The 14,296-nt window shown below is 37.6% G+C and overlaps 1 protein-coding gene across 1 annotated transcript; it reads left to right on the forward strand.

Annotated features, from left to right (window-relative positions):
• The first annotated feature begins 206 nt into the window (after positions 1-206).
• On the forward strand, positions 207-1,698 carry LOC129151743 (uncharacterized). Its single transcript, XM_054727640.1, has 3 exons — positions 207-350; positions 754-1,057; positions 1,292-1,698. The coding sequence occupies exons 1-3, from the start codon at positions 207-209 to the stop codon at positions 1,696-1,698; spliced, it is 855 nt and encodes a 284-aa protein (XP_054583615.1).
• Positions 1,699-14,296: the final 12,598 nt, after the last annotated feature.

Below are 14,296 nucleotides of genomic sequence, written 5' to 3' on the forward strand. Positions count from 1 at the left end.
ATGTGGGTGCGGGGGGCGTGGGGTGGCTCAGGCGGGTGGGACTGCTCTTTGCACGAAGTGAAGCCCCGGCTCTTCTCCCAGGATCGGGGCCGTGACCTCACTTCCTGACCGCACGGCCCAACTGACCTTGTCACCCTGGCAACCGGGAGCCACGTTCCATAACCGCCCCTTCCCGGCTCACTGGCTGGAGGCCCGGGAAGGACACCATGTTTTCGTGTTGTCTGCCCGTGTCCCGAGGCCGCGACCTGGAGAGCGGCGGCAGCGAGGAGGGTGGGTTTCGCCGGGGCCGCCGCTGGGGCCAGACTCAGCCCCGACGCCGCCTGTGGCCCTTCTCGCGGCGGGACTCGCAGGTAACACGGGGCGGTTTGCTGGGGGCCAGGCCTCCAGGCTGGTGCCCCCCCCCCCTCCCCGAGCAGCCCCATGTCCCTCACAGTGTGTGTGTGGTGGGGGGGGGGGGGTAGGGTCAGGGGGGAGGATGTATAAGGGGTGTTCAGGTGGGGAGAGCCTGCCCAGAACAGGACCAGGTTGGGGTGGGGGGTCAGGACCAGTCATGTTCGCACCCCAGGACAAGGCTGGATGGATGGACGTGGAGTGTGGGTGGCGCCCTCTGCCCGAGGTCTATCCTGAGCCCTGGGGGTGACTCCCATCTCCCCGGGGTGGAGGTCTGTGCAGACACAGGGCTGGGCCTGATCCGGGAGCAGAAGGTCCAGGGCTGGAGGCCTCCTGACCGGCTGCCGGCCGCTGTCATTGCAGAGCTCCACCCGGGTCATAGAGGAGCAGTCGGCGGCGGAGGAAGACATCTGCCCAGTCTCCAGCAGGGCGGGGGCGGACAGCCACCCCCCCGAGGGCCAGGGCAGGCCCGAAGTGAGTGTGGCCACCCCGGGGCCCGCAGAACCGGGGCCCTGGGATGTCCCGAGAAGGACTCCTCTGCCCAAGCAGACCCGGCTCCCCAGGGAGCTCAGGATTTCTGAGCACCGTTCCCACGTGACAAGGCCCAGGTCAAATAACCTGGAGCCCAAGGAGGCGGAGCCCAAGGGTGAGAAGATGGTGGAGAGAGGTGAGACGGGGATGGGGGTGCATGTGAGTTTATGGGGAGGAGTTGGTGCCGGACACACGGGGAGCACCCCCAGAGCCTGGCCAGGAGCAAAGACTGGCCTCAGACCACCCATCTGCTGGACTGCGGGTTGGGGGACATCCTGTGGTGGGTCCTGGGCTGTGGCTGTGTTGTGTCTTTGGGGGACACATGGAAATGCAGGCCCCTGGGTGATCTTTTCTCCTCTCCCAACTCCAGCACCAGCCCAGGAGGCAGGGCCGGCATCTGCTTCAGCACCTGTCACACCTACCGAGGAATCCAATGCAGGGGCAGCCTTACAGGAGTGTCCACCTCCGGTGGTCCTGCCACTTCCCGCAGCCCCTCCAGCTGCAGCTGTGGAGCCGGGACCACCCTGTGAGGCACCTCCAGACATAACGGAGGCCCCACCACCCCTGCCTGAAGAACCCTCCCTCCAACCTGTCCCGGTTCCTGCCACGGAGGAGGAGCTGCCTCCTGAAAACACAGCAGGGCCAGCTCTAGAGCCGCTTGTTGAACTTGCTCTTGCTCTTCCACCAGAATTTATTTTACCCCCGCTCTTTGACTATTTTCTTTTATTTTCTCTAATTGTTATATTTTCCTATTCTCCACGGCATGATTCATTTTAATACTATGTAAAGTTTACTGTTTATATGTTAACAAAGTGCCATTCCCAAGCATGAAGTACATTCATGATTCTGTGCAGCCACTACTGAGTTGCAGAACGTTCCACCACTCCTAAAGGAACGCCCCTCACCACCCATACTCCCCCTGCAATCCCTAACTTGTTTTCTATCTCTATTCCTTTATCCATTCTGGATGTTTCCTATAAATGGAATCTTAAAATAGGTGCCTTTTTGTGTCTGTTCTCACATATTTTTTTTATGGGTATGTTTTTTTCAAAAATAGTATTTTTGTTATTTGAAAGGAATATCCCAGAGGAATTAGAGATCAGATTAAAAAAAAAAAAAAGCCTTAAAGCCCTTTTAGTAAGTGTGTGCATAATCTCAGGGTACAGACCACTGTGTTGAGTATGACCCCAGGGCCAGAAGCCAGTGAGAACTATTTCAATAATTTCAAAAGGAGGGAAGACTCCCAAGCTTACTTTACATGGCCAGAATTATCATAACCTCAAAACCAGATAAAGACACTACAAAGAAAGACAATTATAGGGCAATATCCCTGATGAATATAGATATAAAAATCCTAAACAAAATATTAGCAAACCACAAGACACAGAGGTCCACTTTCAGCACTCTTATTCAACATAGTACTAGAAGTCCTAGTGACAGCAATCAGACAAGAAAATTAAATAAAAACCATTCAAATTGGAAAAGAAGTAAAACAGTCATGATTTGCAGATGACAAGACACTGTATGTAAAGAACACTAAATATTCCACCAAAAACTACGAGAACTGATCAATGAAACCAGTAAATAGCAGGATACAAAAAATAAATAAAAATCCACAAACCAGTTGCATTTCTATACACCAATAATGAACTATCAGAAAGGGAAACTATGACAACAATCATATTGGCAATTGCATAAAAAATTAAAATACCTAGGAATAAATTTAACCAAGGAAGTAAAGAACTGTACTCAGAAAATTATAAAACACTGAAGAAAGAAACTGAAGAAAATGCAAATAAGTGGAAGCATATACCATGTTCATGGATAGGAAGAATTGACATCATTAAAATGTCCATTCTACTCAAATCAACCTATAGATTGAATGTGATTTCTATCAAGATAGCAATAGTGTATTTCTATGAACTAGAACAAATATTTAATAAATTTATATGGAGCCCTGGATAGTGTTTCTTAGTGATTAAAGCATTGGCCCAGGCATGAAAAGGTAGGGGGTTTGATTCTCAGTTGATGACACATACAAGGGTTGCAGGTTTGATCCCCAGCATCCTGGGGTATGTGGGGGAGGAAACCAATCCATGTATCTCAAATCAATGTTCTCTCCCTCCCTCCCAGTCTCTCTAAAAACCAAATGAAAGAATATCCTCACATGAGAATTGGCAAATACATATACCATGAATGATCATGGATAGCCAAGCAATCTTGAGAAAGAAGAATAAAGTTGTAAGTATCACCCTATTTAAGACTATACTACAAGACCATAATAAAACAGCATAGATCAAAAACATATAGTTCAATGTAATAGGATAGAGAGATAAAAAATAAACCCATGTCTCTCTGGTCAAATATTTGACAGAGAAGTCAAGAATATATAATGTCATAAAGATAATCTACTCAATAAATGGTTTGGGGAAATTGGACAGATACATGCAAAAATAATTGAAAGTAGATCACCTTCTTACATCATACACAAGAATAAACTCAAGATGAATTAAAGATTTAAATATAAGATTCTAAATCATAAAAATCTTAGAAGAAAACATAGGCAGCTAAATCTCAGACATTTCATTTATTGTAGCAATTTTTTCTGATATATCTTTTTGGCAAAAAACAATAGCTAAACAAATGGGATTATATAAACCTAAACTGTTTTTGCATAGCTCTGGCCAGTGTGGCTCAGTTGGCTAAGCATTGTCCAGTGCACCAAAAGGCCTTTGGTTTGATTCTAGGTCAGGCCACATACTCAAGTTGTGGGTTTGATTCCCAATAAGGGCTCATATAGCAGGCAATGGATCAATGTTTCTCTCTCACATCGATGTTTCTCTCCCTATATCTCTCTTACCCTCTAAAAATCAAAAACATTAAAATTTTTTTTCACAGCTATGGAAATCATCAAGGAGATGAAAAGACAATGCACTAAATTGGAGAAAATATTTGACAATGACAGATATGAGGTTAATATCCAAAATTCATTAAAAAATTACAACCCAAAACCAAAAAAAAAAAAAAAATCCAATTAAAAGTTGACCAAGGACCTGGATAGACATTTCCCCAGAAAGGATACAGATGGCCAGTAGATATATGAAAAAGTGCTCAAGGTCACTAATAACAAATGCAAATTAAAACATTACACCTTTCTGAATGGCTAGCATAAAAAAATCAAACAAAAATGGTGGGAAGGATGTGGAGAAAAGGGAACCCTGGTGCACTGTTGGTGGGAATGCAGATTGGTGCAGCCACTGTGGAGAACAATATGGGGTTTCCTCATAAAATTAAAAATGAAACTGCCTTATGACCCAGAGATCCTACTTTTGGGAATATATCTGAAGAAACCCAAAACACTAATTTCAAAGAGTATGTGCACCCCTATATTGCAGCATTACTTAACTAAGATCTGGAAGCAGCCCAAATGCCCAAGAGTAGATGAGTGCATAAAAATGCCACCAGTTCAACAACGGAATACTGCCTGACAATAAATAAATAAATAAATAAATGGAAATCTGACCTTTTGGATGGACCTGAAGAGTATCATGCTAAGTGAAATAAGCCAGTCAGACAAAGACAAATACCATATAATTTCATTTATGTGGAATCTAGTACACAAAATAAAGTAACAAACAAAATAGACATAGACTCATAGTTATAGAGAATAGACTCATATATTATGTCAGAGGGTAGGTGGATTGAGTAGCTGGGTGAAAAGGGTGAAAGGATTAAGAAAAAAACAACACAAACCTCATAGGCACAGACAACAGTAGGTGATTGCCAGAGGGATAGAGGGGTGGGGAGGAGGTTGATGAGGGTAAAGGGGGGATAAATGGCAACAGAAAGAGACTTGACTTTGCGTGGTGAACACACAATACAATATACAAGTGATTTATTATAGGATTGTACACTGGAAACCTATGTAACTTTATTAACTATTGTTGCTCTAATAAATTTAATAAAAGCATAATAACCTTGGTTCTCTATATGCCTAGAAGATGATTGACAGTGTATTATTAACAATGTAAAAATTAAATGCTTTTATTAATATACTCCTCTGAAATTTATCAGTATAACAAATAGAAATGCTGAACAATGACACACCTGCCACCTCCAAACACACAGGCAGATGTTTATCATTCAAGCGATGGTTTATTTCCCTAGTGAGGATGCACTAAGCACTATCTGAGCCAAATTGTTAAGGAAACAGATGCCGGCTCATTACCATCATTTTTTTCCCTTTTCTCTGTTCACTGCAGCATATACTGATCACTCCATAGGAAACTGGAATCCTTGACCTCTGGATGGTAAGGGTCATTAATTTGCTGTTGCCACTAGGGATATTCTTTTCCTAACACATCAAATATTACCAACGTGGTTTTCTCTTACTGTTTCTCTGAAGGAATAAAAGCAGAAGTGAGGTACATGCTTTCTTAAATGACTTCCACCCAATTGATTTTATAGATTAATCAATGGCCTCAGTTCAACATAAAAAATATGGACTAGCACATGTGCTAGTAGGCTACTCTTTATTATATCTGTTATTGATTGTTGACTTATCACAAATTTATTGGGTTTGAACCCAAACCAGTTTAATGTAGGTGTAATTTTCTATTTAACTACATACTTTAATTAAACTTTACATATGTACACCATTTAAATATGTATATAAAAGATAATTATTTTAGAACATTGAATGAATTAAATTTTGCAAATGTGAGGGAAACCAATTTAATGAATACATGTGAAAATAATTTTTATTCAAGTAATACTGCTTGACTTTTTTTTAAAGAGCTAAAGTCATTTATTGGTATTTAGGTTGAGACAATAACTATGGTACAGAATTAATTGCCATGTTTCCTACCAAAAAATAACTCTGGAAGTACTGTATGCATTGCAAAATTTATAAAAAGCCCCCAAAAAGAGTCACAGTAACTGCCTGAAACAAGGCATGTAAAAATTTCAAGATTTTTTTATAGAAACATCACACATTTTAAAACTTTAAAAATTTCAAATAATTTATTGCTTGTTTAATATAACACACAAAAATCAACATAGAAAGACTGAAATATTTCAAAGATATTTTTTAAATGGAAATTTTTACTTTATATTTTTTTTAAATAGGAAAAATATAGACCTTAAACTTACACAATGTTATATGTCAATTGTATGAAAATAAAGAAAGGGGAAAAACTAAATATATAATTAAAATGTGTTGGCCAAATTATATAGTATGCAAGTAAACATTTGACACAGGCTATAGGATTTTACTCATTTTTAAAATTTATTTTAATTTATTTTATTATTTTGTTAATCCTCACCTGAGGATATATTTTCCCCCGTTGATTTTTAGAGAGAGTGAACTGGAGGGGGAGAGACAGAGAGAGAATCATCAATGAGAGAGATACACATCAATTGGTTGCTTCCCACATGCTCCCTGTCTGGGGCCGAGGATTGGGCCTGCAACCAAGGTACATGCCCTTGACTGGAATTGAACCTGGGACTCTTTGGCCTGTAGGCCGACAATCTAGCCACTAAGCCAAACCAGCTGGGCTATCTCTCTCTCTCTCTCTCTCTCTCTCTCTCTCTCTCTCTCTCTCTCTCTCTTTTTTCCCCCCAAAATACTACCTATACCCCTTTTCTTTGACTTATTTTTATTATTCTCAATCTTTTTCAGAGTATTTTAGCTGCTCATTATACATAAAGCACTCAGAAATATTTGGTTTTCCTATTAAAGTAAACATTATCACGAACAGAAAATCCAAAACTCATACCTAGGGCTGAGTATTTTACAGACTAGATTAAGTAGCAGCTAGACTTCCTCGATTTCTCCCGGCACTTCCATGTAAGGATTACATGGACTTTGGTATCTGTGTCTCAGTTATTACCTCATGTATAAAGTGACAATAATCAGTTGTAATTTATAGGAGTATTGTAAATGTTAAAGGGGTGATACATATTAAAAATAATTTTAAACATAAATCATTGTATCTGTCTAACTAGGTCACAAATAAGCTTTTTATTTTCTTGGAGCATAAAACTGAACTTCCTTTGCAGTGCAGTATCTGTGAGAGAAAGCCAAACCCACAAGGCCACTTCTAGTCTTTGATTAAATAATTTTAATCAAGCATTGTTAAAATTTTTAAGATAATTTTGAATTTTAGTTAATAGTAGAGTAAATTTGTGTAAAACTGAAACTCTCCCACTACACAACCAATAAGCATTGGCAAAGAACTAAGTTATTAAATTCATTGTCTTCTAATGAATGTATAAATCATATAAATTGCTCAATAGCAAGTGGTTTTAATCACTGTATTCATGACATTTTGTACAGAGCCTACTTCAAGAAACAGCACACATATTTTCAATATTAGCAGAGTGGAGCAAGTCAATAAGGGAAATATCAGTCTGTTGTTTTAAAATTTCAAACAATCCAGATGAGTGCCTAACAAAGCTGGAGGAGTTTGAGATAGCAACTACATTGTTTGTTTTGTGTGTGTGTGTTTTTTGTTGTTGTTCACATGTAGCTGATATTCTTCTGTGATAAATGTAAATAAATAAAAAATCTGTGTGAGTTCAATATTATTGTTTATTAATGTACTAAAACTTTCATTAGTAAATTTGAAAGTTCTTTGAGATAAGACAAACTGAATGTGGTAATTTTATATATTTTCTTACATTGCAACTCTCACCCAAATCTAAAGAAAAGTACTTCACATTTTTAAAAATTTTAATAAATTAAATTTTGATGTGGTTAACATTTTTTTTTCTCTGAATTAGGATGTTAAAAAAAAGTCTTGATTCTATAACTGATTGTTTAGTGGCTAAAGTGAAGATCTTTCATTCATATTAAAGTATATTTTTTTAGTTTTTATCTCATGAGTTCCTAACAAAATTTCCATAACAGAAATGATCATTACTTGTTTCTTTCTTTGTCCATTATGTATTATATAACTTGTCCAATTTACAAGCACTGATTCTGATAAAAATGTTTTGAAACATTTTAGTAGGTATTTAATTCTCATAGTAAGTGACTTATTTCAGATATTGTCTTCTGACTGTTTAGAGGGAACATCAAATTTGCTATGCATTTTTGGAAAAGGTTTTTTTTTAATTTTATATACTTTATTATCTTAAAAACATTTTTCTCAAAGTAATGAATAGCTTTTTGTTTTACTCTGCTGCAATTGCCATTAATTTTAACAATTATTACATACCTTATTTCAATAAATTTTTATCTTTACTGTTCCAATCAAAATAGTAATTCTGCATCTCCACTAAACACTGCATCAGAAATATGTCTTGACTTGGCCAGTGTGGGAGCATCATCCCATATACCTAAAGTTTGCATGTTCAATTCCCAGTCAGGGCACATACCAGGGTGTGGTTTCAATCCCCAGTTGGGGCAGTTATAAAAGGCAACCAATTGATGTTCTCTATCACACTGATGTTTCTCTCTCTGACTCCCTCCTTCTTCCCCTCACTTCGCTCTCTTCCTTTCCCTCTCTCTAAAACCAAAGCACATATCCTCAGGTGAAGATTTAAAAAAAAAAATAGGTCTTTATTTTAAATTTTAAAAATTGTCCTTACTTAATTTTTAACAAAAATAATTTAATATTAACATTACAATATTTCAATTAATTTCTAAGTATGATTTAAACAGATATAACTCTTTCTTGTTTTATCTGCATAATATATTCAAATAAATAAATTAAAATGTTATATTTATATTTTGAAAATAATTCAAATTGAATAAATCCATTGACATGACTAGATGAGAGGTATATTTATACATAATCATCGAAACCTTACATCCACCCAATACCAAACTACAATAAGACAGCACTTTACGCCCTGACTGGTTTGGCTCAGTGGATAGAGCATCGGCCTGCAGACTGAAAGGTCCAGGTTCTATTCTGGTCAAGGGCATGTACCTTGGTTGCGGGCACATCCCCAGGGGGAGGTGTGCAGGAGGCAGCTGATCGGTGTTTCTCTCTCATCAATGTTTCTAACTCTTTATTCCTCTCCCTTCCTCTCTATAAAAAATCAACAAAATATATTAAAAAAATAAGACAGCACCTTACACAATACAACAAGTTAAAAGGTAATATTATAAAAATAATAAAGTTTTGCATCAATACAAAGTTTTTTATGTTTTTATAAATTAAAGTTAAATATTATTAATAATTCATTAGATGCATTAGCCACATTATAGGTACTCACTCACAGCACAGGTTTAGACTGAAATTATTAGTATAAGTAGAAAAGGGATTTTTAAAAATATATATTTTTATTAAATTCAGAGAGGGAGAGGGAGAGACAGAAACATCAATGATGAGAGAGAATCATTGATCGGCTGCCTCCTGCATGCCCCCTACTGGAGATCGAGCCCACAACCCAGGCACGGGCCCTTGACCAGAATCAAACCTGGGACCCTTCAGTCCGCAGGCCAATGCTCTATCCACTGAGCCAAACCAGCTAGGGCAATTGCTCAATTCTTCCTCTACTTCTAGTTTCAGCTCCTATCAAAAAAAAGCCAAGATATGGAAACATCCTAAGTGATCATCAATGGATAAATGGATAAAGAAGTTGTGGTACATATATACAATGGAATGGTACTTAGTCATAAAATATTGCCATTTATGACAACACTAGAGGCACGGTGCACAAAATTCATGCACTAGGGGAGGTCCCTCAGCCTGGCCTACACCCTCTCACAGTCTGGGACCCCTCACTGCTTATCGCCTGCCTGCTCACTCCTTATCACTCGGCTCACTGCTCCTTAGCGCTGCCATGGAGGCAAGAGAGGCTCCCACCACCGCCTCTGCGCTCACCAGAGGTGAGCTCGGCTTCTGGCTGAGCAGCGCTCCCCCTGTAGGAGCACACTGACCAACAGGGGACAGCTCCTGTGTTGAGCTGCTCAGTGCGCATCATAGCAACCAGCTGTTCTGTTCGTTCTGCCATAACGGTAGCTTAGGCTTTTATTATATAGACTAGAGGCCCCGTGTATGAAATTCATGCACTGGGGGTGGGGGGGTGTTCCTCATCTCAGCCTGCACCCTCTCCAATCTGGGACCCCTCTGGGGATGTCTGACTGCCAGTTTAGGGTTCGGGTCTAAACCGGCAGTCAGACATCCCTCTCACAATCCAGGACTGCTGGCTCCTAACCACTCGCCTGCCTGCCTGCCTGCCTGATTGTCTCTAACCACTTCTGCCTGCCAGCCTGATCACTCCCTAACTGCTCCCCTGCTCGCCTGATTGCCCCCAACTGCCCTCCCCTACAGGGTTGCCCCCCCCCCCCAACTGCCCTTCCATGCAGGCCTGGTCCCCTCAACTTTCTTCCCCTGCAGGCCTGGTCACTCTCAACTGCCCTCCCCTGTCGGCCATCTTGTGACAACGTGGAGGTGGCCATCTTTTAATGACGTGGGGGTGCCATCTTGTGACACGAGGGTGTGAGGGTCAATTTGCATATTACCTCTTTCGTGTATATAGGATGGATGGATTTTGAAGGTATTAAGCTAAGAGAAATTAGTCAGATGAAAAAGGACAAAAACATAATTTCACTCATATGTGGAATATAAAAATAAAAGTAACCAACTAACTGTCAAAACAAATACAAAAATAATATAGACAACAGAATGATGGTTACCAGAGGGAAAAGGGTGAGCCCTGAATTGGGTAAAGGGTGTCTAATATATAATAAGGGAAGGACACTATACTTTCGATGGTGAGCACACAATCGAGTACATAGTTATCAAATTATAATATTGTACACCTAAAATTTATATGTTAACAAACAATGTTATGTCAACAATATATATATATATTATTAATATATAATTATTAAAACAAGTTCACTAAAACCAACAGAAATACTTTCCTTTAAAAGTTTTATGAATAATTTTCTTAGGCTGTTTTTAAGTGCTACAGACATCTCTGGGTATTGTTACAAAGTTGGCAGAAGAAAGCATTCTATTAATACTTCAACAAGTATTTAATAAAGTTAATATTGTTTGATCTCTAATATTTCTCTCATTCTTTAAGTGTATATTTGGCCTGTTTCACCAGTTGATACTTTTATTTCTCTTTTATGGAAAATAAGGCTACAAATGTGTTCAAATGTAAAATCTTTTGAAAAGCTCAGTGTCTGTCCTCTGTCAGACATGATTATCCCTCTGACCCACCTTCTAATACTTGGTCATGCTGCTTTGTTTTTTATGGTTTATGTATAAAGTTAAATTACATACTTCTTTATCTCTTGATATCATAGCATTAGATTATATTTCATGTATTCTCTCTACATTATTTTTAATTCCTAAAATAATGTTATAAAGAAATTTAAGAACTAATCTTCTCATATAATATCAATATTAGATACAGTCAGCAAATAATAATTTTAGCAACTAATACTGTATGTAATGAATTAAAATGTAAGATATAGCTAAGCAAACCACAATTATTTATTTAAATAATTTGTTTAACTATTTCAGAATCTTTTGTTTTCCAGATAAATTCTATGAGAATGTTTATTTCCAGGCAAATCTTATTATTACACAAACAATATTATGGTATATTTCTTTATCTTGCATTTATTCCCCCTTACTGAATTGTATAATTAATTAAATCTTGAGTTTTAACTTTATTCATTGGAATATTCTAGAAAGAAAGATCTCTTAAGAATCTATTTGTCTGCAATTACCAGTGACTGGGGGTTCCCATGCCCACCCACAAGTACAATGACTCTCAAGAAGGTCCTACAGACTCAGCAGCAGGGAAAACTCATGGCTTAATTTCCTTCCAGTAAAAGTTACAGACTAAAAGCAAAAGCAAATAAACGAATTGAGCAAAGTCCAGAGAGGTTAGGTTGAGGCCACCAAGTCTTTTCCAGCTGGCGCTGCAGAGGATGCTTTCTCTCACAGCAAATTTGTAATTTTCAGTGCACAAGTCTTGCACTTGTTTTGTTAAATTTATTCATAAGTATCTTATTCACTTCAATTCTATTGCAAATGGGTTTGTTTTATTGATTTCACTTTGGATTGTTCATTTTAAATGTATAGAAATGCAATTGATTTTTGTATATTCATCTTGCATTCTACGATACTGCTGAATTCATTTATTACTGGGATTCTGTTTCAAAATTTACTACAGTGGCAAAGTATTTTAGTGTGTACGTGGATCCTGAGGGATTCTATAATCTTATTTCTTCTTTTACAATTTGGGCCCCTTTTTATTTGTTTGTTGAATATTGCACTTGCTAGAGTATCTTGTATAGTGTCAAATGGCAGTTGTGAGCCTAAGCATCTTTATCTTGATCCTGGTATCAGGGGGATAGCTACCATTTTTTTCACTGTAATGTAGGGTGCTAGCTATGGGCTTTACATAGATGTTTATTAGGTGAAGGAAATTCTATTTTAATATTTTTGGTGAGATATCTTTATCACAAAGAATATTAGATTTCACCAAATGCCTTTTATCTATTTCTTAGAGTATCATCTTTTTGTCTATATTCTATTAATATGATGCATTTCAGAAACTTATATTTTAAAATTAAACCAATCTTGCATTTTTAAATAAATAGTACCAGGTCATATGCTATACTATATTTTACATTTTGCTGGATTCTATAATTATAATTACAGGTGTGTTTAATGTATTCAGTGTTTAAAGAAATATATTTTTAAACATTTTCCCCTGAATTTAATTATCTCAACCAGTAAGAATTCTTTAGAAAAAACCTACAAATTCTCTTGGCCCGAACTCTATCCTTGTACTGCCTGATTTTCCTTTAATAGGCTCATCATTCCAATGGAGTCAACATTCCATAAATTTTACCAACATAATTCTTAGTCCACAGATATTGCTTCTTTTATCTCTATCTATCTATCTATCTATCTATCTATCTATCTATTTATCTATATCTATCTATCCATCCACTCATTCATCTTTCCATTCACCCACACACTTATGCATCATCCTTCCATCAATCCATATATCATATATATTTAATATTAGATTTATCATATTATTTTTATTTGGCAATCTGTAGAGATATTTAATAACAGGTGGTAGAATTTCCAAAACTTCAAGGGTTATTTTTCTAATTATTCTTAAGGAGGATTCTAGTTGAAGCTTTGTAAGAGAGGCTTCATAATATTTTCTTTGGTTTTGGTTTCTTATGCAGAAATACTACAGTGCATTCTTATTTTTATCTTATTTTCTCTTTTACATTAATATGAGATCTCGCCGAGACCGGTTTGGCTCAGTGGATAGAGCGTTGGCCTGCAGACTCAAGGGTCCCAGGTTCAATTCTGGTCAAGGGCATGTACCTTGGTTGCGGGCACATCCCCAGTAGGGGGTGTGCAAGAGGCAGCTGATCGATGTTTCTCTCTCATCGATGTTTCTAACTCTCTATACCTCTCTCTTCCTCTGTAAAAAATCAATAAAATATATTAAAAAAATATATGAGATCCCCACATGCTTACTCATATTATAACAACAGAAATATCACTTCCCTTTTCTATTACCTCTTTATGATTAATCAATCTGAAATACTATCCTTAAATTTTTTATATATGTCTTTCTAGGATTTATATTGTGACCTTTTCATATCTCTCTAGTATGTCCTAGTAGTGACCACAATTCTCTTAAAATATTCCCTCTGTTTCTTCAGTTTAACCAATCAGATGTTATAAATTTTGTCTTTATTCTCACAATACTCTCATTTTGACATGATATTGAAATATATATTCCAACCATTTTAGTTCATCTTTGATATTCTGAGAAAAACATTACTAGAGATAGGATGTTATAAGCAGAGATTTTTGAAATTGTCTTCTTAGACAATTCATATGTTTTTGTTAATATCTATATTATATTGTCCTTGATTTTTATTTATTTATATAATTAATTGCTAAATCTCTGATTGATGGAACCTCTGGAATATAAAGTTATTAGAGACCTTATTTAATTAGTTAGCTTGAATCTATATTATTTTGTAATATATTTAATAAGCCTCATAAATTCAAGAGGTTAGCTACTCTGTAGTTCCCTCCTTTTGCCCTGAATACAGTTCAAAACATAAAGGAGAATAAAATACTAGCATCCAATTTAGCATGGTTTCCCTAGGTCTGAACATAATTTAAAGCTATAACTTTACTGGTGCTTGTAGGACAGATGGAACACAAGTTCAATGTGCTTGGCTGCAAGGCTGAAAGGCATAAGATGACAAAACAAAACAAAACAAAAAAATGATCTTTCCCCTAATGCCTAAATACTTGGGCAAGCTATAACATTCAAGTTCAAATGGCTCATTTGCTAAGATGAGCAAAAAATTGTGTCACCTGTATGTACATAAGGACACCGTCATGTACAA

Source organism: Eptesicus fuscus, chromosome 15 (genome assembly GCF_027574615.1).
Source record: "Eptesicus fuscus isolate TK198812 chromosome 15, DD_ASM_mEF_20220401, whole genome shotgun sequence".
Classification (NCBI taxonomy): domain Eukaryota; kingdom Metazoa; phylum Chordata; class Mammalia; order Chiroptera; family Vespertilionidae; genus Eptesicus; species Eptesicus fuscus.

Bases quoted from the DNA above. Each gene is read 5' to 3' on its own strand.
- LOC129151743 (XM_054727640.1), top strand. From the start codon at position 207: ATGTTTTCGTGTTGTCTGCCCGTGTCCCGAGGCCGCGACCTGGAGAGC. The intron at 351-753 runs GTAACACGGGGC...CTGTCATTGCAG, and splicing joins TCTCGCGGCGGGACTCGCAG to AGCTCCACCCGGGTCATAGA. The intron at 1,058-1,291 runs GTGAGACGGGGA...TCCCAACTCCAG, and splicing joins TGAGAAGATGGTGGAGAGAG to CACCAGCCCAGGAGGCAGGG.